At 36.3% G+C, this 26,725-nt stretch overlaps 1 protein-coding gene across 9 annotated transcripts in view; it reads right to left on the minus strand.

Annotated features, from left to right (window-relative positions):
• ERC2 (ELKS/RAB6-interacting/CAST family member 2) overlaps positions 1-26,725 on the minus strand; it is a 405,797-nt gene that overhangs the window by 229,272 nt on the left and 149,800 nt on the right. For 4 of the 9 annotated variants that reach the window (XM_030956689.1, XM_030956685.1, XM_030956686.1 and 1 more), the window contains 3 exons: positions 22,684-22,877; positions 17,818-17,829; positions 6,013-6,148 (listed from right to left, as the gene is read on the minus strand). In XM_030956689.1, the coding sequence (XP_030812549.1) occupies positions 6,013-6,148; positions 17,818-17,829; positions 22,684-22,877 (342 nt within the window). Of the gene's footprint in view, positions 1-6,012; positions 6,149-17,817; positions 17,830-22,683; positions 22,878-23,715; positions 23,746-26,725 lie in introns of all 9 variants that reach the window. The other 5 variants (XM_030956683.1, XM_030956681.1, XM_030956690.1 and 2 more) reach the window with 3 other exon arrangements.

The following is a 26,725-nucleotide window of genomic DNA, read 5'->3' on the forward strand; positions in this document are numbered from 1 at the left end:
TTTTCTAGTACATAGGTCTTGCTTTTTAAGGGTGAAGCTGATACATACATGAACACTAATTATCTTACAAATTGACTAGACTTCAGCTTAACCATTCAAATACAAAATGCTACAGTCCCCAAAGAAATTGTAGTTTAAAACATACATAAAATGAGAGCATACAATATCATATGCTAGTTTTAAGGCATTCAAATGAAGAGAATTATGTAGATAAGTTAGAGAAAATAGGCATAAAATACTGACTTGCTCATTTTTTCATATGTTCATTCATTAACATAATAGACTACATAGAGAGAACTTAGCCAAAATTATTTCAAAAATTGCTTACTTGCACTTGAAATTAACTCTCTTGTTAAACAGTATTTGCAACAGCTTGAACAAATATACTCATTCAGAAAAAGAAACCAAAAAATTTAGTGCAAAACTTTGGAAATAAAATTGTTGCTGAAATTATTTCTGTATGGGCTGCTATAGTAAAGAAGACATCTATAACAATCACAGTCTTGAATCTTCAATGTCAGATACGTCATTACATTTCTCCTTTAATCATAGAAAAGTTATGGTAAAATTAAGTTTTAACTCATCACAATCATAATATAAATTAATTCCTATTCTGCATTTTCCCCAAACATGGGTACTTCTAAGGGAGAACTTAGTTCTCACTGTCACTCACCCCACCTTCTGAATTTATCACTGAACTGGCTCCAACAAACACCTTACAAAATGACTGAAGGGCTTGGTGCAGCTGACTCTTATGCAGTCTTACCAAAAAAAACCAGCTTTTGTTTCAAAATATTCATATCTGACAGCAGAAATCTTAGGGAGAAGGAAGACCTTCACAAGCATTGCAGGCCATATCTTATCTTCCTCTTTTCTCTGAGCATATTTCAAAAGTCTATCTACAATAGATCTCATCTGTGTCTTCTGATTGCTCATATTATTAAGAAAGGAAAATCAAGAGAGGTCACCTCGCTCCCCTCATCCTCTGCCCACAACAGAATGAGAGGTACCCAGCAATTCTGCAATTCTACACATCAGAGCTAGACCACAACTTACAATTCACACATGCACATCATGGAAATCACAGGAGTGGTGTAAACAGGTAAAATCCCTGTCTTATCTCTGTCTGCCCCCCACAAAAACTACCAGCCTTTTAAAGACAGAAACATACAGAATCCTGAGAATTATTAAACATTGAGAATTATTAAAGCTGTCCAGAAAGATATTGGTCCACCTTAAGACCGATGCTTAAATTAGAATTTACTTCTAATACAATAGCTCATGATTTTAACCTCTTAAAAGGTTGTGTTTTGTCACTGCATATGAATTTCAGTGGTACTAATACAAAGCTGTGTGTTTATGCAATGAATTCTCTCCTGCCTTGTGTCAGCTCCATACACTAATGCCTGTCTGCATAGCAGTCAGGACTGCTTCCTCTGTCTCTGAACTGATTACACTGCTCTGTTCATTTTTGTTTGCAAGACTTCATCTCACTCCCTAGCTTCCTCTTTGTATTTATATTATAGTATCAAAGCTTTTGAGACAATGCAGTAGGAAATACACTGCATTAAGAGAAGTCATAGCAAATTCATAGTAAAGTCAGATATACCCCTTGTTTAGGCCATGCTCTTTTATAAGATACAGAAATAACATACAGCAATGTGCAATGTCTTGGGTACACTTTGTATTTTTAGAGCTATTATGGAACTAAGGATTATACGGTAAAGCACACAGTGACAAACAAAGAAACAAATCCAGGGTTAAGGATTCATGCTGACTAGCTGTGAAACCTCTTGGGAGCTATTTTCAGTGATTAAGACATCACAGATATTCACATGGCAAGAATCAGAAAGCAGTAATATTAACTAGCCAGTTTTTTTATCTCTCTTGACAGGACTTCCTCCTGATCATGTTTTATTCATTACCTAAGACTAAATTTCCAGCCAGTACAGAACTATTGGAAAACTGGAACGCTTGCCTTGTCTCACTACATCCCATGAAAAAGCATGACTGACAAGCTGAACTCTGCTTAAAAAGTGAGGTATTTACACCTGGAAAATGTACATGTGTACACAATCTGTTCTACAGTACTGCAGGCATAAACCATTGATCAAGCTGCCTGTATATGATATTTGAAATCAATGAGAACTACACATTGTCTCACTCAAAAACAATTTTGTTAGTGAAATATCTCTTTTCCGCATGTGGATTTCCAGCCAAAGAAAACCCAAGCTACCTCAAAGAGAATTGTGACAAATTACCCAAACATTTAAAACATAAGGAGAGTCAAGAACTTTGCCAGCAGATGAGCTGGAAGAAAGGGGGGAAACACCCAGAAGCTGCAGATCAGGGCAGAATAGGGTCTTAAAATTATTAAACCTCTTTGCAGGTTCATCCCTGCTCCTTTTTTTGTGACACATATGTATTGGACAGTTTGCACAAAATTGCAAAAAATAAGTGTTTCTAGACTTAGATCACTTATTGATATATTACATCTATGAAAAGCATAATTAGACAACAGTGTATATTCAATTCCCTTTGAGGCTATGAGACACATGGGAATATTCTTATTGCACCCTCATTGCTTACTCTAGAGAAACAAAAAGACTTTGTTGTTGTTATTACAGCAGATTTGAAAATCAGAATCAAAACCAAATGCATTTAAGTTCTCTGTGTTATGCAAATGTTTCCTTTGCCAATCCTACTCAGGTACAAGTGATACTGGAAGAAACATGTTCCACACAAGAATTGAGAAAAAAATTAATCTCAGGGAATAAACAAGTCTCACATCTCTAAGGTTTCAAGATCCTGTAGAGACTTGAAGAATTATGCACAAATCTATAACATGGTATCTGTATATTTCTTAGCTCAGTGTTTCTCAAAAAGGCTTATCATTTTTAAGACAGACTAAAAAAAGGGAGAAAAATGAAGGCATGTTAGATACACCATTCTCAAAGAAATTCATGATAAAGTGTTCAAGGTCCAGCTCTCCTGCTGTGATGCTTTGTGTAATATATGACCATCATGTCTGGCAAGATTTGCACAGGTCTGCCCTTGATTTGTGTTAGGAAAAAAACAGAAAACCTCATAACTATTCTTCATTCCCAAGAATTAATCTGGCTTCCTGATGTTTCCAATTTTACAGTGATCCAAAGAGCCCCTCAAAACCACACCTGAAGCATCACTCACAATTACAGGTGATAGCTGAGGCAGACGAAAGTGAATTCCCTCCCCAGGCATCCCAGAGCACTCTCCATCCCAGCAGAGGCCCTGCAGTGCTGCGAGATGGGGCCACAGAGACTCAAACTTGCCCTGCAAGCACTGACACTGGCACATGAACCAGCTTTGAGAGGCTTTTATCGGACAAGATGGCTAACAGTGTCCCAGTGGTGACATGGTGCTACAAGCCTCAGGAATGAGCACACACTATTGAAGTTTCCAAAAAACTCCAGCCTCCTGAACCTCAGCACAGCCATCAGGCACAGCTGGATGGGTACAGCTCCAGCCCCTGTGGGAGCTGCACAAAAAGGGTGGCACTTGATCACCTCAGTTTGCCCTGGGCAGTCCCAAATGGTCCATGGACAACCATACCCACTTTCTTATTTCATCTTTTCCACTACTTCTGCAAAAGGGACTGAGACTTGGCTGCAGTAAATGTAATTTGACCAGTCTGACTGCTCTTCAATTCTCAGCTGAGCTTATCACAGCCAGCCAACAGCCAGCTTATCACAGCTAGCCAACAAACACAGTCATTACATCAGGCCAGAGAATTTTAGGATACACTTTTCCCCTAACAGCTCAATACATCATTCACAAATGTAACAAGTATGTTGTAGACACAAGCACTTTGTGTTATAAATGCATATAAATGCAGAGTGTTTCCACTAAAAGCAGTAGAAGTTATTAAGAGCACTAAGAAAAGGGTGGTCAAGTCCCTATGGCTTACTAAGATGTTAATTAATCTGTTTTTAATTAGCAGATGCATAGTACTCCTAAAATTTTTTAAAAGCATACGTCACAGCATTTGTCTCCCAAAAAATGCTGCCTCATTTAAATCCTTAGATCACTGCTGTTACTTTTTTACACAAGCAAACTCCATGAAGGAGGAAAGGTTTTCTCAAATCATGAAAAAAAATTCCTTTCCAAGGCTAAGTGATTGGAGCATTAGAATTTGTTTGGCTTTTCAAAAAGCCAATCACCTACTCATCAGATTCATACAAGACTTGATGCTCTCACCTAGCATTTGTAATTACCTTACACATATAAAACAAATGAACTGTAGCAGTGAAAATACTTTCCTATCAGCACAATAAATGTACATCAGTCATGTCACCTGCACTGTGACTTGACTATTCAATGTCACAGCATTTACTTTATTTGCAAGACTATATTTTTTGTAGAGCAGCAAAACCCCAAAAAACCTTACAATCCCAGGGAAACTCAAGCTTCCATGCACTCTTCAGCACTTAACCACTTCAGTTAAAGAAATGCTTGAGAAGAAATAAGCCAAGGAATTGGAAATCTTTGACGGAGGAAATACAACAACTGTTTGTAGCAGCAAACTGATAACAGCAGCTGATTGCCTGTATGGCAGAGAAGGCAGGATTATCCCTACCAGCAATCCAGCAGCACAGACAACCAAGGCTCCCTTTCTCCTGCTGTTCTTGCAGCTACAGGGAATGTAATATATTACCTAATACATATATATATTACTGAAAGTAATATGCTGAAGGACATAATTTTAAAATATTGTCATTTTAAGGCATAGCAACAAGAAATAAATGTTCTTGGTTAGCTGGTTTTCCTAAACTGTTCCTAGTGTATAGATGCTTTACAGGAAGTGAATGGAACAGAAGAACTGTACACCAAACAGGTATTTTCTTTCTAAATTCAAGTCATTCAGCCACACCACCTCCATTTGCTAGACCCAATCTCATCTCATGAGTAGAAACCTCCAAGTATAGCAGTTACATCAAGGATCCTGAGAATGGCTTCTATTCTCCAGTCATCAGCCCGCTGCAATAGATTTCCAAAATACTGAAAAATAAGCTTAATTTATTCTCTTTACTGAACCACTATAATTACAAGTAGCAGCTCAACACTGAAATTTAATTTTGATATATCATATTGGCAGACCAAATCCTTCACAAGCTTTTAGTGCTCTATCCTGTGCACTGGAATGCATGGTGATGCAATCAGTATGTAATGACCAAGGCTGTAAAGTAAACATAACACTGCACAGATGCATAAATAATGTATCATTTCCTGAACTTGATTCTGACATAAAGCTTCACCAACACAAGCCTAAAGAGAGATGTGGTGTTAATTTTTCCATTTTGCATATAGGAACACATGAGAAATACAACCATATGACGCATGAGAGGGTCAAATTCCATCCACTGGAAATTTTCCAGAAACACATTATATTAACCAGATCAAGGCAAAATTGATATTTTGCACTGTAAATTGCCTATAAACACTGGGCATGGAGACATTGATGTTGTCAACAGAAATCAGCACTTCTCTTGGTGGTTTTTCACACTCAGGTCTCAGAGAATACTTCTTAAGTCAAGCATCAAATTTGTGGCCTTGAATACAAGTTCCCTGGTATGTAATGTATCACTTAAACAGATCAGTTGAAGAACATTCATCTCTCAACCACCACACTCAGTAACTTACAAACTGTAGAAATTCTCCAGGAATAACGCTCAAAGTCTATCTGAAACATAGAAGCTATATACTTGAACCTTTTCTTTCCAACTGTAAGAAAAAAAAAGTTGCTGATGTAATCACAGTGCAGAGGTCCTCAAATTCTATTGGTTCTTTCCTTAACCTAAATAGTAAATATTTCATGGATACAACTGAGTGAGCAGTGCATCCTCTGGTAGAAAAGCAAGGACCCATCAGGTCTTTGTGAGAACAGATTCATTACATATTCTGGAACACACACACACTGGAACAGATGTGTATTTTCTTAGATAGCTTTAAAAAAAAATTGAAAAATACACTCACTTGTAAATGTTGAGAGTTGTCAGTCATATTGTCCTCTCGCCTACGAACTTCTTCCAACAATTGTGCATTCTTCTTTTTCTCCAATTGCTGATTGTGCTTCAGATTGGCAACCTTCTTGTTTTGGTCCTTCATGTGTCTAAGAATTGCACACACACACCCATTAGTGTTAATGGCTGCAACCACTTCTTTAGCAATAGAGATTAATTCTGTGACTACAACGCAGGACATCGATTCTCCAACAGACACAAGTTTTCCAAGCATCAGTTGTAACAATAAAATTCAACCTTGTTTTCAAGGTGGCATATCAAAACAGCTTTCAATTATAGAGTGGTAGAGCAATTATTTGGGCTGACAAGATTTCCCACAAAAACACATACATATTCTGAGCTCTATGCATAAAAATTGTTGAAAGAGGGAGATGATCCAACAATCCTTACACACTCTGCATTCAGGAACAATTTTAATAGGTGCTTCAAGTATCCATTTCAAAGGAATCAGAAGGTGAAGGTGATGACTAATGTACATTGTGAAATTATATTTTTTAAAACCTGGACTACAAATACAGTGTGTTTAGGTGGATTAAAGTGTGAGGAAGTAGATCAGGTCATAAATATGCCATGAAGAATAAAGGATGCCTTTACAAATAGCTTTGTACATGACAAAAAAATTTCTATCATTTTCTATAATGGGACTTCTTTCTAAAAACAATAATCAACAAACTAATTTATGAGCCATTCCTAAGGAAATTAAACAATCTTTGCCACCCTTACATGTCCTCTTTTGTTAAGATTGTATTAATAAAAAAGAATGGTTTCAATTTTAATTATCTTTTATTGTAGATCTGATTCATTAAGTTACCAGAAGCGCTTCTGAGACTTAGCATACATTTTTTTAAGAAAGGCAAACTAATTTTGTATGTCAGGTAATGAAAACATATCCTTGCAGTAATACTTCCTACCTCCTTGAATTCTTAGATATTATTTTCCAGACTTTCTTTAACATGAAGGAATTTGCTCCCTTTTATCTATAAAAAATAAAAGTCACGTGCAAATTCCTAATGAGATCTACTCACTAATCCTATTGTGGCAAATGAAGAGAATATTATTCAGTGCCCAAAAGGATCACTGAAAATCCCTCCTTTGCTTCCACACCAGAAGCAGTGAAAAAAGTTATAGAATACATTTCTTGCATGGATTTTATTATGCTAAAGAAACTGGGTCATTCAACATTTCCTTCTATCACTGGTTTATTTGTCCTACCAGTGTTTTTTTCACTATTTATTAATGATCAAAAATTAAAAATTAATTTGCAATCAATAAATGTGCCATGGTATTAAAAATTCTTAAAAGACACTTCATGTAAAATTTGTAAGTACAGCATATTAGAGAAAATCCAATCAATTATACCTAAAAAAAAGTACCATAAACTTGCCAAGGAAAAAAAAAGTATGGACAACTAGTTCAAATATAGGTAATTTGCTTGCAGGTCCAAGTGAAAATCAGTTCCCTGTCATGAGTCTGTCTCATAATTGTAAGCACAGACTTGCTCAGCATAAAACCAAAATGAGTATTGGAAGAAAAAACACTTCCACAATTTCATTTATAAATGTATTTGGCAGAAATTTTGGTGGTGCAATATGGCTTTGTGATGTTAAAACATAAATTGGTTTCCAATCTCATGTTGAGTAAATGCTAAATTCATTTGCATTTAATCTCTATAAGAAGTTCAATTTTATGCCAAGGCTAGCTGCTTCTTTCATCACCCATGCCTCACACAACTTCCCATTTCAGCTTCTCTAATACCACACTGAAAAGTACAACATGGTAAAGCTGCAAAGGAAAAACATCTGGTGCCTGTGACAGGCAAAATCTTGAAGAGAGGGAAATAAAAGAAAGCTCTGTCATAGACTCTCTTTATGCCACAACTGGCTACATACCTATGGAAATGAACAGAAAATGCTACAGTTAAAAAGCCCAGCTGAGGATTTTTCTTCAGGCCTGCATTAAAAGTACTGGGGGAGTTCAAAGCAGCAAATAAGTACAAAAACATATTTCCCACCAGCTTTTCTTTTTTTTAATAGCAAATATCAAATACAATCCTTGGTTCAGTAGAATTTTTGAGTTGCTTTCTCTGGTATGTTTTCATGTGGCTCTACTATTTCTAAAATGCTTTTGAATGAAGTAGAAGATTAGGATAATTGAAAAGTATGCATGAGAAATAGAAAAATGTTTGGGAACAGTACCCAATCAGCATAAAATAGATGCCATGACCATAGAGGACATATGATAAAATAGTCACATAGCTTACTAGTAACAATGCTGATATGCACAGTTATGTCTACATTACTCTTCATCATGTGGAATTAATTTCATTTGTTCTGCTACACTGCTTGAACTTAAAACTCTAAGACCACAAAATTCATTAGACAAAATAAAATAAAGACCACTGCTTAAGACACGTCTTATAAATCTGAAGTGTACAATTCAGGGGTCTGCTCAGTAGAATTCCTCCTACCATCACAAGTTAATAATTTTCTGCTTATGTAGCATTTTCTGATAGTGTAATTGCCTCAGTGCAGAAAGATGAAATGCACAGCTCTGTCATTGTCCACACTGTTATACTTCATTTTGAAATTGGGCATCTACTCTCTTTTAATGTTAATTTTATTATTTTATTATTATTATTTATCTATTCTCTTTTAGGTTAATTCTTTAGCCTCTGAGCCAGACACTACAGTCATCCCAAGCTAGTTAAAACCCACCACTCTGCTGCATTTGTGATTTTACAAACTTCACAGAACTGGAAAGCCAGGCTACAAACCAGTTCTGAAGCACTCAAGCCCACAGCACACTGAAATAGTGCCAACACTACAGTTGGCTTAAAGAAATGATGTTCTGAGCTCATAAACATTTAAGAAACAAAGCAGACTTAAAAAGCAGCAGAGATTACTAACTCTCTGCACAGATGCTTAATCTTGGCCAAACATTAAAAAGTAGGATTGATGACAGTTTTTCAGATAACAAATTTACATTTGTTTGTGTTCCTATGGTTAAAGCCAGTCAGCAACTGTTATAGAATATCTAACAGCTTAGGAACAGAAAATAATTCAGAGTGAAACTAAACTGTCTTGAAAACAGAGCTAGAATATAAACATACCTTGAATAGTGTAAAATAATTTGAAAAAAAATTTTAAAAGGAAATTCTGTTCTGTTCCAGAATTATGAATCAAAGGATGATATCCTAGGCATCTTCTGACTCTTTTGATAACTCAACATCAGAGATATGAGGATATGCAGTATCCAGCAAACACCCCATGCCACATAAATACAAGATACCTATAATACTGGCAGTTAATAAAGAGATGAACACCAGGAAAAAGAAAAAATTCTAAATAAAATCTTATTCTTTTAGCACATTAGATATTCTCTCACTCCTAAAGAAGAGAAAAATATAATATAAAGTAATATAATACTTTTAGAAGCTATCTTACTACTCATTAAGTTATATATTTGTTAACTGAATTAGATTACCTAGATTAACATGAGATTACCTAGACTGCCATTGATTAACATTGCAAATCTAGATTACCTAGATTAACATTGCTCTCAATTGAATATTCAATCTCCTTAGATATGAAACTCCATAAAAATCAGCCTCTTCCTGAATCTTTCTGACTTGGGATAATTGTTATAATCTTTCTTAATACACAGAATACTCCACAGTAATCAATTTGCACCTCAACTGGGTATTAGACTTAAAATCGGGTATCTAAATGACAGCAATGCCAACACCTCTGTTTTTCTCAGCATCCAACAATTTTTTCAGGAATGTGGTCTCAGAATGCCAGTGCTGGAGTCAACAGACTGCAGCAGGTCTGACTTCTCTGCTGCTGAAGACCCATCCTCTGTGACTGCTAAATATTTAGATACACTCAGTGTATCACAGATCCAAGCAAGACAGGAGAAGACAAAACATCCTCAAAGAGCCCTTCAGCTTTATCTCTTATGACATCCAGTCCAAAGGACTCGGAGCCCATCAATCTTCCTGAGCAAACAGCAAGATGCCCTTACCTCAAATGCACTTTTCATTCTATTTAATCTTTTAACCAAAATGTCTCTGTAGCAAACAGACATCAGTGCCATGGAGACCCAGACCCTGGGCCAGCAGGAAGTTACACAGCAAACCAGCATCAGCACTGAGCTCCTGCTGGTATGAATAGAACTGTAATGACTACAACCATGTTTGGGGCTTTTTCTTCTGCTGGAGTAGCACACAAATTGATCTCACAGTCTAACTACAGGACATTTAATTCCTTCAGTTCGACTTTTTAAGACAAATATTAAACACTAAGCTTCTGCATATACTTGAGTAGCATTCAGATTTTATTTTACAGTAGTGTGTGTTGTCTAACCTCCAATGCTTTCATCTCTGATGGGTATAGAAAATCACACTATTTCATTAAATTCCCTGCTTTAATTAGCCACCTGGGTACCTTGGCCACAAAGCTGGTAATGTCAGCCAAAAATAAGTGTTACATGTTAGTATAGCCTTTACTCTATTTCATAAAGGGTTTTTTTCCCTCAAAGCATCCAAAAAATGCAGACATGCAAAATACTCCCAAGAGCAAAATCTGTAACATTTTCTAAAGGAATATGTCTCTGCAACAATTTTAATCACTTTAAACAGCATTGCAGTGGGACCAGCTGTCTGCAAGTCAATCAAAAAATTCTCCAGTGTGTTAGGAAGCTGTGCTCCTCAGCAAATAAAAGATTAAAAAATCAGAGTGCAAAGAATGTTTTCAGGGAAACAAGAAAAAAAAAATCAACTCCAAACCAACCAGATCTATTTTATGAAATACAATTTCATCAAAACAATTAATCTATATAAACTAAGAAAGTGTCAAAAATGTATTTTAAAATTCAATATAGTACACTTATTTTAATTCAACAAACATCCCCAATGTTCTAGGCAGGCACTGGGTAGAATATTAGCATCATTATTACCTGAAATTATTATCTCTATCTCCTTTATAAATAGTCCACACTTTTACAAAGAATCATGAATGTGATCAATGAAACAAATCTTAACATTTTACTGGGCACTCTGGGTCTCAGCAGCTAGTCATGCAGAAGACCTGATCCTGTAAATCCCAACCATGTGAGTGTCCATTCCAAACTACATTACTTCAGTAAGGCTCAGTAGAAATATTCCTGGCAGCTCAGTTCTCACTGTCTTAAGAATGAGAGTCTAGGCAGGTGCTTCAATGAGTCATGACTAAACCAGCACAAGGGTAAAGCATCAAAATTCAGGTCTAATTTCACTGAAATCCAAAAACTAGAATTTTATTAAGATATAAGCAACTTAAGTATTGTTTCTAGCATTTCCATAGAATACAAATGCATTTGCTACTATCTATCTCTAAACCTGAGAAACAAAGTTGGGTTGGACTGTGAGAGACCAAAATCACCACAAGAGATGTTAAGAGGGGCACTGACAGACACATTCCTGACATAAACAAGGACACTGTTTATTCACTTACAGCCCAGAGATGGATTTTTCTGTAGAAAATAGATATTATCAGGATGAGAAAACCTCTACCTGTGACAGGGTGAATTTTTGATATAAGAAAGAAAACAAATCTCAAACAAAAACAATTTTTTCTAAAAGAAAGCCCCCATGGTTGACTGCTAAATTGATTTTATAAGCTAGACATAGTCACTCTAAGTTTTAAAATATGATAATAAAAAACTAAGCACTGAGTTTCTGTGCTGTCATTTGCATTTAAAACTTTTTTTCCAATCAAGATCATATAACCTAAAGAATTATTAGTGTCCAAGACATCTTTTAAAATCTTGTGTCTCCTTATTCTTAGCTTTTCTTATTTTTCTTTTGTTAACTAATACAATTATCACACTGATGGCAAATTAAATGCCCTGAATAAACAAAAGCAACAATCCCAACCATTAACAAATTAATCAGTCTATCCAATTTAAACATTAAAATCAGAAATACTCCTAAAATACTCCTTTAAAAAGCTGAAAGATTAATATAGATCACCACATAGGCATGGGGGAGTAAAGTGTTTTGAATGAAAACTTCTTAAGGGAGAAATAAATAATAAATAAATAAGTATTCCTTGGTTTTGTTAAACATATTCAAAAGAAAACAAGGAAAATTAAGAATTTTTTACATGTCTGTTGTCATAAAGGCCACATCACTTTGGAGGAATACTTCATCCCAAATCTCAAGGAATTCCTTTCTTTGCATCTCTGGCTAACCTACTGCCACCCTATAGAAAAAAAATCCTGTATATCCTCTCTCAGCATTGCCTTTCTTGCCCTCATAATTCCAAAGCAGAAAATCTAGCAGACCTTATTCCCTCTCTTTTCCTTTTCTCCTTAAAAGAACTACATTTCCCCCTCTCTCTTTCCCACTGCAAAGGAGCAGGAGCAAGACTTCCACTCCCTTTACACTTGCTTAAACTCCTAACCTGTGTGACAACATAATCTATAACCTCACAAAATTAATTTTTAAAATTGTGCTATTTGATCCTGTAACTAACAAAAATCTATTCTACAATGACATAAAGGGAAGGAGCTCAGCTTCCTTAGCAGATCTATTATCATCTGGGATGAGAAAGCAAGCTCGAGTGGATGCCCCCTGGAGAGACAGGAAAATGTTATCAGCCTGTGCCTGGATCTCCCCTACTGCCAGGAAGGCTAATGGGACATTAAGACTTTCCCATAGAATAGAAGATTATGAAAATTGAGTAAAATTTTGGTGCCTTTTGAGCATGAGAATTTGGAGGCAGGTATTCTCTCTGGTTAACCTTGGCCGAACTGACTTTAGGTAATAAAGGGAACTATTTTCCACATGTCTGACAAAACACTATCACAAGAAATTGATATAATCTCTGACTGCAGAAGGATGCTTGCTCTTCTTTCTGCCATTCACCTGTTGCTGAGACTATGGAAAACTCCACATCGCAGTTCATCTGCTCATCAGAACTGGCAGGTACCCCTCTGTGTTCTCTCCACAACTCTTTGATAGAAAGAACTGGAGACAAAATGACCGACATAAACATGGGACAAAAAAATCACCTAAAACAAGTAATATTAAAATAAGTTTAAAATAAAAAAAAAATCCTATGTCCCTAATTGTCCAGTTGAATACATCATGACCAGAATTAGCAGCAAAGATAAGTGAATTTTAGTATATTCAATGTTTTCATTACATTCCCAGCTCCTGTTACTGCCAGGTTACATAGTTATTTCAGTTCCACCCAAAGGAGCAGGCTTGTAGCCCGCAGAGATCTGTAGGGCTCAAAAAAAAAAAAAAAAAAAACTTCTTCCCATCCCCTTACACTCCCCCCACTTTTAAATCTCATCATTTCAATTGCCTGAAGGCTGGCTTCAGGTTTCTTAATACTCATATTATGACAATTTTTCACTGAGACAATTGTTTTGCCCCCAAATGCACCACAAGCCATTATTGTCCTGGGACAACAAAGAACTCTGCCTGATAGAAATCAAGCGAGCGTCACAGAAGTCACTGAAACATTTCTCACCTCACAGGCAAAACTGTGGGAGGAAGGGTTTACCTAACACACACTCTGGGAAGTTTTCCAAAATCTTTATTTAAGAAGTGTTTAGTCTGACAGAGTTCCCTCCAAAGCCCTGGAGAGATGCTAGAAATATCCACGTGAGGATAACGCATGAATGAAAGAGACGTACTAAAATCCTGTTCCAAACTATGGTTCATGTCACTTTGTTTCAAGGCAGATCTGCACTGCAGCCACGGAAACTCCAACCCAGCACTGCTGTCTTCCTCAGCACATTCCTGCTGGATGACACTTTACATGAACATGTGTGAAATTCGTACCAGAAGACTCATCTGTCACACATCTCTCTCCCACACCCAGGATTGTCGTGCATTTTCTTCTGATGTTCTTCTTTAAAAAAAACCAAAAAAGCACTGCTGATGACAGCACACTACATGAGAAGGATATTTGATCTGATTTAATACGGCAATTGCTTGCTCAGCTATTTTATTAATTGAGACCATTAGCAATAACTGTAACCAGTTACTGGAAATAATTTGTTGCCTGAAATTTGCAACCAAGAAGTTGCAGCCCTGCTACTGGTCCATCAGGTTCTTCCCAGCTGTAGTCCAGAAAAGCTTTTTTCTTCAAATTACCAAACTAACAAAGCATCTCCACACAAACAAACCCAGAAAAAAGCCACTCCTGACTCTTTCCAGTTTTTCTCTGCATCCAACTGCTCCACAGCATGTCCAGCCCAGCCTGACAGCAATCAGGATCACACCTCCTCTGCAGCACTCGACGTTTCACTGCAATTTCCTTCTGGATCAAATCTTTTGACTGCAACTCCTGGCTCACCCTAGAAGTTCTCAGGATCAATCCAGACATTATTATCCAATGCATATATCAAGCTTTCCATGCTTTTGTAGTAACTTCTTCAGACCTCCAAATAAATCAGGTACCCCTTGTATGATTCTTGTTTAGACATACAAACTTCCCCTTATTATAAATTCAGATCAGAGCACTGTTACATTGCCCAGGCATGTTGCTCCTGCACTGGGAAAGCAAACAATATGAGTGGAAGGAGTGGTTCCACCAACAGCCCAATTCCTAAATTTAGTACCCCTGTATCTTTTCAGTAACAGCTTTTTAAGGGCAAGCTGTGCTATCTCACAAAGATTCTTCACCACACACCCTCCACTGTGCACAGAGAATCCTGACAGCATTGAGCCCAGCAGTCACCAATATCCCCAGGGAGTGCTCTGGGGCTACTTCATGCACAGGTTCAAGATTTAGAGAAATCTGCCCTCTGGATCTTGCCTTTGAGGAAAACTAATGGAGGCAGCAAGTCTGGAGAAGCTTAAGAAATACTGATGTCTTCAATCAGGAATCATGAAAGGGAAGAGTAACAGCTCCTTCTGTTCTCTCTTTCCCAACACAGAGTTGTGGTGTCACATCTAACCAAACCCAAAGTTGGTATTTTTCCTTCAGAGAGGTAGAGCTCTTTCCTCCTCATATCCAACTTCATTCTGCATAACCATTTACTCTATGGAGTATTTACTCTCCAAATCAAATCTCAAAAAAAGCAAATCAAATTACAAAATATCCTTGCTTATTTAAATAATTCATTTCTATTTTAACCTTTGCATGGTTTTCAGCAAAATGAAAGGGAAAGTCCAGAACAAGGCTGACAAGTTCAGTAGTGAGTGGGATGAAATTAACCAACAGTGCATCATCTTGTCCCAGGGCCCTGTTTGTATCTTTACTGCTCATATTTATGATTTCAGCTAATTTTGTAATAAAAAATTTCACTTTCTTCCCTTAAATTAAAATATCAAAGAAATAAACTTTCTGCTTTACTATTTCTTAAAAAATGAAATTTACAAAAGTTTAAAACCACACAAAGTCAGCTAAATCTATATAGCCTCATCTCAAAACATCATCCCTTTCAAAATATTTAAATGCTAAAACATTGGTTCTGCATATGTAGCAAACAGACTAAAAGAGGATGACATGTCAGCAATCTGTCTGTTATCCAGTGTGACAACTGTGTTTCTCACTCAGAATAACCAGTCTCTCAGAAGAGTAATGTACATCACAGATTCTCTCAGTTTTCAGTAGTACACTATCTCCATTTCTCCAGGGACATTATCTTTGAACAACATATCACTCTGCCCTTGGAACCATCAAACTGACATTTGACAAAACTGTGGACGGCTTGTAGGTTAAATTTAAAACTCCATTGAACCTCCCCTTGCACATCTCACTGAGCTCTGGCCTCCCATGGAAACTATTGGGAAGTCCAACATTAGAGCTGGTGGGAAACTTTCTAGCACTGGTCAGTACAATTCACATGGAAAAAATATCCATCTCCGGCTTATGTGCAGGAAGAAAAGTTTGGGGAGTATATAACTTGCTGTAAACAAAAGGTGTGGGGATGTCACTGTACTGATGGCTGTACTCAGAATATTTTTATCTTGTACAGGCAGGTGCACATGAGGGCATTATGCCAATATATTTCATTTTCTTGTTTTCCATCAGTATCAATAGCCTACCACATTTTAAAACCAATGCAGCATTTTCCTAACCATAAAAATCTCCTAGGAGTATGGATGACTAAAATGACAGCTAAGAACATACTGATCAGCAGAAATTATGGAAATTAATAGATCTGTTTCTTAAATTAAGTTTTTACCTTAATGAAGATTCAAGCTGAGAAAACTTAACACTTCACTGAATATCCACAAAAAATTCTAATCATACTCTACAACTTATCTGGGACTCTAGGGATGGAAGTTGGCAGGGTTATGCAGACAGTTTGCTTCAACAAGGTCAGCTGGCTTTTTAGGTCAATAAAACATAACAAAAATTGCACCTCCAACTGCTGAACAAATGTTTCTGCATACCAATCATTGAATTCCAGTGAAATCAACCATAATGACAACCACATAGCATAATACCTTTCTTTAGGCTCTCTTGAGCTAGGGAGATTTTCAATCAATGTTGAATATGCTCTGATAGAAATGCAAAGTGGTCACATTCAGACAATAATTTCATCATGGACAACTCCATAATAAATGCATTTAATTAACTTCTGGAGAAAGAAAGATTCTGAAAATAAATTGTTGAACTATTTTCACAATCTGGGTGTAATAGTTATCCCTTCAAGCACATATAAATGTGCTTGAAGTAGATAGTAAATTTAGAGTTCATCCAATTCTTTACTGCAATCGATAAGCCCCAAATTTCAGAAACAAAACTTTTCAGCTGGAAAGTAACTGGTGATTGTGACATGCACTAAAGTACATCAGGAGAAAAAAAAAAAGTCTTGTCATCTTTTTGCAATGAGCCATCTTTAGCTGTGCAGTTTGAAGACATCCCTGTCAGAGACTTCTCTGACATGTCTGAACTGTGAATTGTGCTTGGTCTTCACTCTCCCAGGAGAAAACATCAAAAAGATGTTTTAAGACTTTGCTAACTTACAATTTACAACCACCCATAAGCATGAGAAATAAAATTAACACCAGTGCCTACTAAGAGAAAAAAATGTCAACCAGATCCAGTTTTGCTTCCAACAAGCACCGAAAGACTTGTAATACTTGAAAAGTTTACTCAGAAGCAGTGTGCAAAGACAAATGCCAGCTAAACTAATCTACAACATGGAAGAATTTAAAACATGAACCTGACTAGATGAGGTTACATCCAAACACAGCCTAAGAACACATACAGACAACTCCTTTACAGCTATGTGCTGGTCCAGAATCTGGCCAGCAAAACCAGCTACAAGTTTCTGAACCACTGCAACTCCTCATATTCTGTTTGTAAGCAGTAAAAGAGGCAATGCAAAGTATTAAGAATACATCTCTGATGTTTGGTATAAATCTCTCTGTATACAATTGTCACTGTTCATTACCTGCTGGGTTGGGCTGTCTACCAAAAATTATTCCCAGTGTTAAACTCCCTAAAAAAAGATAACATAAGCAAAACCAAAAGAAAAAAAAATCACACAAAACAACATATGAATTGAATATGTTGTTAATAAACATTTTTTCTTAGAGGCGTTCAAGAAAAAGATTCATTTACTGGAAAGTTTCTGGTCTAGAACTGAAATGACCAAAAACTTCACAATACGGACAAGCAGAATAAAAACAACAAAATACAAACAGAAGTTAATAATGTGGAATCAAAACAACCAAATAAATGAAGCATCAATGAAAACCTTCATTGTAGAAGGAGCATTAAGTAGGAGAGCAGAAAATACTGACCTGGAAGTCAAGCTGGTTGGAGTAGGGATGAAAGCAGCAGTTTGGAGAAAAACAGATAGGGAGGAAGACAGCAAAAGAGAATAAAGGGAGGAACACATTAGTTCTTTAAAAATATAACAAGCAGATGTTATATTAGCAGATTATTAAAAAGAAAAAAAAAAGAAAAGGAAGGGAAGGAAGGAAAAGCAGGAACTAAAATGAAATTTCTGCAGAGCTACATCCTTCCTGTGCACTGAAGAAAACAAACTTTAAATCAAAAGGGTATCTTGTCATTGGTGGACAGCAGAAAGACATCCATACCCAAATTCATACACATACCAAATAGAACAAATAAATTGGATGAGTACTGGTAGCACTTGCTGCTCCACAAAAATCTTGTCATATGCCACAAAGTCTTTCATGTGAACTGTCATAGGCTGGTGACTCTCATTCATCAACTCTCCCAATGGCAGTCAAAGAAGCTAAACCATTTGGCAAATCGTTCAAAGATATTTAGAAGTTCACAAAGCACTGTAGTTAATAATCAAAGATGAAGATTTGACACCCCACCCATGGTGCAGCCATTTCCAACGCTGACAGCAAATTTTTAATTCAGTATGAAGAAGAGAATTAATACTTCAGCACTGAAAATACTCTGGTTTTTGACAACTTTGTTAAAAAAATACTTAACACACCCTTTTAGCCTTACTTTTCAGAAAAGTAAGGCTAAAATAATCCCCACACAGCTAGACTAGTCCTTAAATCTGTCCCTGACACACAGCATTTTGTGCTTTTAAGAAAAGCAGCATACTCAACAGCCATAAAAGTATGTTTTTTAAAATGCAATTATTCCACATGCTGATGTCTTGTCTCTCGTGCAATGACTTGTCACTGCTGTGTAGACTTACCTTCATGAGAATTCAAATCCAAATTAATTCAGAATTAATTAAATGTAGTCTGAATACCCCAAGAGCTTGAATACAGAACTACAGTGTTGTATACCCACTGCATATGAGAAGTAGATAACAGAAACAAAAACTTCTTGGTTAAGAACAAATAGGTTTGTCTCATAGTATAATATTTTTAAATGGACTTTTATATTGTTGCAATCTTTGCTGAGAAGCTACACTTAGCCAAGCAAATGACTGAGAATCTCATGTACCACCGGAGAAACATGGATCCAAGATTTTGCAATCTTCACCATGTTGGCATCACTTGCTTTCTCTTTTCAGTCTAAATTTACCAATGGATAATTTATATTGTATTATGTGCCAGTGCTCTTTTACTGAAATCACTCTTCTTTCCCCGCAGTGCTTATCCCTTCCCATATTTACACACAATAAGCATCCCTACAGAGCTCTGTTTTGCCAGAGAAACAAACCACTGTTGCTTAGACTCCTCCTGTGTCATGAGCACTTCATTCCTTCTTACCAGCCCTCACTGCACCTGTTGCCAGTTTTAATTCAACTTCCAGGCATATGACTGATGAGAAGTACACAGCAGAGCTCCACACAGAGCCTTGCCAACACCTGATGACATTAATACCTTCCTACCCTTACTGCAAATATTTATTCTGATATATTAGGATTCACTCCTCATTATTTAGATCTCTGCTTCATTATTTAGATGGCTCATAATGACACAGCCATAAGCAAATTCACCCAATCTTTCTTTTCCTGACCTGTATCAAGGATTATCCTTAGTTTATATCAGGCAACCTAACTTCACAAACATGCATTTTATGTCACTGTATTTCACTCCATTTTGTGATTCAAACTCTCTATCACATTTCATAAACATACTTCTCATTCTTACACCATTAATAAAAGCTTTAAACAATACACTCCTTCAATCCTGACAGTTCTGTTTCAGCTGCAGCTCCCTCTCCTTGGTGAGGCTCTTGGCATTAAAACTTGAGCTCATCACTACCTTATCCAGTTTCATTTATATTATTAAAAAACCCTCACAAAAATAAAAACCAAAAAACCCTGAACCACATTTCCTTCATCAAGAAAACCAAAGAAAACCAGCAAGCTAAATTTAACAAAAGCACATTATACATTAGATGTAGTATCTTGCATTTGATTTTAAACTTTTTTTATTATAAACAGATAAATTGTGATAACTTTTATTACAATTTTCAAATAGCTTAAGTATAGAAGAAGGAGTAGTTTCTCCTGTGTAGTAAAAAGAAACTGTAAAATAAAAAGTTAATAGAGGGAGAGTAAAGAAACAGACCAACGTGATTTCATATGAGCAATAATATTAATCTGAAGTGATGACGCTCAGGAGTGTGATAGTTTCTGAGCCAAGAAAATCACATTAAAACCAAAAGAATTACCATTCATATGAAGACTTCTTCATAATTATTAATAATGTTCATCTGTCGAGTAGCACACACTTATAAATTTAACTGCCCATATCTCAAAGCAGATATTTCTACCCCTGAGTATTTGACACTTTGTGTGTCAATACTTTCTGACTAGTAGAACATTATTATTCATCTCCTTGTTTTAATTTTTGTTTGAATTTGTAAATGATAACTTTATTACAAGTATTTTTACCATTCAAACTTATTTATACAAGCACACCTCATTATGTTGAAGAATTCCTATGAATATAACAAATATTGTGAGGATACCACAGCTTGCAATAGTCTAGATTATCACTTCCTTAGAAATTTATGTTGATATATTTTGACAATTTATCTTGTTGCAATTATCTTGCAGTGTAAAGATGTTGGCATAGCAGTGAACGTGGATCCCAGCAAGCTATGAATGGATAAATGTATTTTAATGTCACATTCATTTTCCTACAGGACCCCAGAGATGCCCTTGCATCTGAAGTTTGAGGAAATGTCAAATATATGCTAAAGGTCCACAGCAAAGTTTAACCACTCCATCACATTCTAAGTACAGTACATTCTCTTCAAAAGTCTGTGTTCACTCAGCAGTACCACATTATTTTCTGAGAAGTTATTTCAGGGTTGACACCCTCATCAGCAATAACAGACTAGAAATTAGTGCTCCAAAACTTCACTGCTAGGAGTATAACAAATTTGTAAAGAAAATGAATACAAAAATAGAAAATTCTCACCCATTACAGGATTCTCAGACAATAGGAACATTGTATGCTGACACTGTACCAGTATTTCTGGACCCCTTAGTTCCTTGTGTCTTTGTAATTGTTGTTTGGTAATCAATAATTCTCAATTCAAATAAATTTACTGCTCTCTATCAATTCTTTATCTCTTTTTACATAAAGTATTTAAATCAAATTAACATTTCCAGAAATTTGAGATTACAAGCTTCAGTACTTCATCATGATCATTGTTTAATTTTGTCATTTTAATAGTCAAACATTCAGCTCATTCATGATTGCTATCTAACAAAGGTATTAAGATTATCCTCTTGAACCCAAGATTACTGTGCCTACTAGTGAGTCTGGTGTCACACACTAATTACAGTGCAAGGAGGGGATCAGTTGTTGTTTACACTTGGTGGTCACACCTGAAGCTGCTGCCTTACAAGTCTGGCTCTGTAATTGCCCCCGCACCACTGCATGGAAAAGGCAGCACTTTCTCATCCACACAAAACCTCTAAGGGTGGTGTCTTTTCCAATATGCTGCTTTAGGATTTTGGTGAGTGTAGGCAGAGCTCACATGATGTACAAAGTGACCACTCTTGATTACTCACTTCCTCTGGGACCCCCTTTACACATTAAAAAAGATGCAAACACTTCAGTATTCTAAATTCTGACGTGCTGAGAGAGACAACTGCCAATTGAAGTTGTCCTTATGTAAATAATCAATTCCATTTTAAATACAAATCTTCTCTCACTTTGAATTTGAGGTCTCCATTCTCATGACACTTAACTATTACTGACCTCAACCAAACATCTGCAAAGAGTAACAAGTTTTGGCAGCAGGTAGCTGTGAAGATTGGTAAGTCATCCTCAGTAAAAGGTGCTCTACACATCTTTCTTTCCATGCTGCCTGCTTTCTGCCCCCTGAGGTAACCAGCATTTCTGACACGTTCCCCTCTTTCATAGTAATGCTCCCTAATGGGTGCTTTGTCTTGACTAGAACTATAGCAATGATCACAAAAATTAAATCACTTAAACTTCTTTTTAGGAACCATGAAACAGTTTTCTTCTGACTTCCTCATAATCAAACAGTTATATAAATTATTTGAAAACACACAACTCCTTCTTTCATTCAAGCAAGAGTGTCAAATTAAACAAAGAGAACAAAGAAAAGAGATCAATCAAATAAATAGCAGGACCCCATACTGGAGAAGGTTCCAAGATCTATTTAATTACAAAGGGTACAAGACAAATCCCAAAACCCTCCTCCCTCCATTATGGAAAGCCTCTACAACCTTCCCAGACATAGGACAATCACTATCTGCTCAACATCAGAAAATATTCTTTTGAAGAAAAGACTACAGGAACACTGAGAAATAGTTGCAACTATTATAAAATATTCATGAGATGCGTTAGAAATACTTACCAATACTTTTCAGGATCTCTGAGAATGACTGATGATGTTCACACTTGAAGAAACATGTGGGGGCAGGTATGATTCACCAGTTACTAAAAAGACAGGTTTGCTCCCCAACACTGTTTTCTGAGGGGTTGTTGTGCCTGTAAATTGCACATGACCCTTCCTAAACACGCTTGTTTTATGAAAAGTATTAAAAATGGAAACCTTAAATTTTTCCAAAGTCAGCCAACAGGAGATATAGTTCTCAAGTAGTCCTTTTTTGTTCTTTTACAAAGCATAACCAATATACTCTTAAAAAACATACTCTGCTTGTAACCTCTGCTTTTAAAATGAAGATCAAGTAAGGAAAAATGCTACTCAATGTAAGACAATACAAAAATTACCTTTCTAACTCAGCAATTTTCTTATCTTTGTCATTCTTCTCATTCTCTACTTCCTTGAGTATTTCTAGAAGTCTGTCAACCTCAGCCTGAGCTTTGCCACATTCTTCTCTATAGTACGAGGCCTCCTTGTCAAGCTGTTTCATTCTGTCTGCAAATTCTGGATTCATCCGTGCCTCCTCTTCAGCTTCATGAGCCTTCAGAATCAATATTTCAAAAAAGATAAGGGTGACAATAACTTAAATAGCTTTAAAAGCTTTACTTCTTCAGTCTCGGAGTTCAAGTTTACAGTAAAAAGGATTATGGGTATTCCTGTCTGATGCATTATAAAACAAATTAAAATATCTACATAGTCAAATTCTATCATCCTGAAAGGGGAAGGGATTTATTAAGGGGTTTTTACATATTAAAGTGACCCCACTTTAAAGGTGTTTTTCCAAATTTAACAAAAACTCACCTTGTAATTCATTAAATTCACATTAAGTTCGCGTGTTTTGAATATATAGGCAATTTCTTAAAAAATCATGTCCTCTTTCCCTATACAGAAACACACACATTTTGTCCATGTATAAATATACAAACACACATACATATATATACATATTGTATATATCTGTATCACCAGATGTCTCAAATGCAGTTTGATACAAAGAATTTAAAGGAAAGAAATTGTTTTTAATGCAGAGGTGATTTTTAAACCAATAAACTAAAGAAGCTGCTTTCAGCAGACATCTTACCCAATAATCCTTTTTAGCCTACCATTAATACTTAACCTGAAACATCAGAGGAACAAGCCCATTGGTGAAAACAGCACAAACCTGGCAAACACATGCATGGATGGGTGGGAGTTCCACAGACAAGAGAGAGCAATGAAAACAACAACAGTGCAGAGCCCAGGCCAGCTCCCATCAAACCTAATGGCAAAAACCCAATTAACTTCAATGGGAGCACGACCTGGCACCGAGTGCTTTCAACTGTTGGCTGCAATAATCACAGACAGATGGAAACAACGATGCACTGCAATGCTTAGCCTACCCCTTGCTTCCCATTATTCCTAATTGGCATCTTGAAAGAGCAGGCAAGGAAAAAAGAAGTAGTTTAAGGCAGTGCACATTAAACATAGAAAATTCAGGTAACATACAGGATTTTTTACAGAAATTCAAGGTATTTAGAACTGAAGGTCCTCCAACTATCTTAGTACACAGAGAAGACATGGACTTACTTATCCTTCTTAATTTCAGGGAATGGACAATGCAAGCAAGCAATGAAAGAAATGCAGATCAAAATGAAGCATGCATGTTTGGGAAAGAACTAATATAAACTACAGATAGTAGAAGGTCCATATCCTTTGCAATGGTTAAAATTTTCTGTATAAATGAAGAACAAGTCTGAGTTTACTATAAATACAACAAAAAAATGAAATGAGTAGGGAAAAAACTTAGAGGGTTTGCATGTAACATATCATTTAAGCATGAGGATAATAAGAAAAACATAGCAGATTTGAAGTGCTATTTATCCTACTTGGAGGTTTTTATTCAGAAGAAATATTTCATCACCAAAAGAAGCCAAGGGAATGATATGAGGAGCCTAATAAACCTACTGACCTTGCTCTTCAAAATCTCTGTTTTGGTACATGGTCCAGTCTGGAATTCCATCCCATAGGACTTTTTAAACCCAGAACTCATTTCAAGGTAACATTCAAGGAGTATCTTGATTTTACTGTTTGAGTGAGATGTCAGCAACAGATTCCTTTTCAGGCTCATAATCTTTCTTAATAATAAACTTGGATTTCTTTTATACTAGTTGTTAATTGTATCAAGAAATTTACTTTCAACTAGCTTTGTTATTTTTGAAGTCCACGAAATACTCAGACTCAAGGCCAATTATCTGAGAAAACACTTTGACTGTCCATCAACCCTATTACAATATTATACACTTTAAGATTATGTAATTTTGCAAGGAATAATTTAATTCCATTGGTAAATTCTCTCTAGAAAATGAAATACAACCCAAATCCCACCTTCAAGATACTAAGAAACTTATGCAAAAAGCATATTGTTCCCTATTCTTCACATTTGTCCTTGTCTCCCAAGGGTAAATCCAGAATTTCACAGCTCCTCTCTAAAGCCTATTGCTCTTTCATGTAACTCCCTGTCACCTCTCTGCCCTTTCCCTTTACTTTGGCACAAAATTCATTATATACCAGCCTTTCTTCCATCATTTCATAGGGAGGAGAAACACCCACCTTCCTTCCTCTAACCAGTCTTCACTTTAGCATAAAGTACATCTCAGCTTCAGCCCAAACTTTTTTCCCCATGTACCTCTACACTTCTCTTACCCCAGAGCAAGAAGCAATGCAGATGAGGGAGAGAAGCCTGTTTCTTTTTTTATGTTTCATTGCCACACTGCACTTTCTACAAGGAAAATGCATCACTGGGCAAGGACATGATAGCATCACCAATGCAGAGGTGCCAAATGTTCTACTGCCATGGGTATTCCTGACACACAGCAGCTCAGAAATGTACTGAAAAAATTACCTACTGCACAGCTGATAAACAAATCACCACCTGAAATAATAAATATATTCCTCAGTTTAGCCCTTTAAATCTTGGCTCAACAGCATGCTAAGGAAATCAACATTAAGGTGCAAAAGTATTTTCAGTTCTTGTTTCCTGTGGTACTCATGCAATTCTGTATTTGTGGGATGTGGTTTTGGAAAATTCTGCAGCACAAACTGGGTCACTGCATTTCCCCAACATGAAGTGGAACTTAGAAGGTATGATTAAATGTGATTAAGCATCCAACCAATGTCACATATAAATCAATGTAAGCATTAAGTTACTACAAGGTTGGTCTTAAAAAAAAAATCTAAAAAAAAAAAGCCAGTATTGCAAACCACCAATTGATCCAATTGCCTGTACTTTTCAAAGCACTTAGAGAATCTTTTATGGAATATTGTCAGGAACCAGATTTCTACAAGGGTATTGCCCAAATGAAGAAGTAAAGTTAGTTAAAAAGGGAGAGCAAGAACAAAAATAATTTTTATGAAGATCTTTCTGCAGGTGGTACTTTAATCTGCAATTCCCTTTAAGGGACTCTTCACATTGTAAACAAAGCTGCTGATACTAGAAAAGAGCAAAACACAATCCATCTGACATGGCCAGGACAGAGGCACAGAATTACTTATAAGGCCCCATTTTATTTTATGGCTTTGAAAGATGTGTTTGGATCTGACCTAGGCACCTTTCTGCATTTGTTGTGTGCAGATCAGGGGTGATTTGTTGACAGATGGAACTTGACTTTTGAGGTCAAACAGTAGGCCCAAAGGAGTTAAAAGGCAGCTCAATTGATATTGACCCTGCTCCTGCCAGGACAGGGCAGATTTCTTTGGCTTTTTTTAGGCAGTAGATTGAACTGTTGGATCTAGTTCTAGACAGAAGCTGCATGAACCACATGAATCAGAAAGTCTCTGCCTATTTCTGCTGTCATCTCCTTTTTCTGTTTAATTTCTGTCCCCTGTTTACTCCCTAAGTTCTGTTAAGTTAGAAAACACATTCTCTGTTTCTATGGAGCTTTTATGAGTAAGAGGGACTGGTCCATGTGTATTTTTCAGCTTTCTTAAATTGTATCTGCAAATGATAACCCTTGTGTGTACAGATTAGGTTAATTGCAAACTAATCCACTCTTTTTATGATGCTTTTTCTCCCAATATTATAACTATTATGACTGTGATGCTGTATGTTATTTTTACAACTGAGTAAAAATAGCATATCACTCTACCATTAGAATGTCACAAATTTTTACATTAATTATACATCTGTTCTCATCTTTGCCTCATAAGCACTGCAAATGGTTTAGAAGAAAAGTAACATTTCCTTATGTAAACCACAAATTTCCTACAGAAATATCGTAACAGTGTGGCACAGACATGCAGCATGAATTATTTAGGTTATTAAAGTCTTATGCTACAGTCATGCATGTATTATTCTGCATAATAGAAATGGAGGGATAGATAAGTATTTCATTTTTAAAGCTTCAGACACAA

Source organism: Camarhynchus parvulus, chromosome 12 (genome assembly GCF_901933205.1).
Source record: "Camarhynchus parvulus chromosome 12, STF_HiC, whole genome shotgun sequence".
Lineage (NCBI taxonomy): Eukaryota > Metazoa > Chordata > Aves > Passeriformes > Thraupidae > Camarhynchus > Camarhynchus parvulus.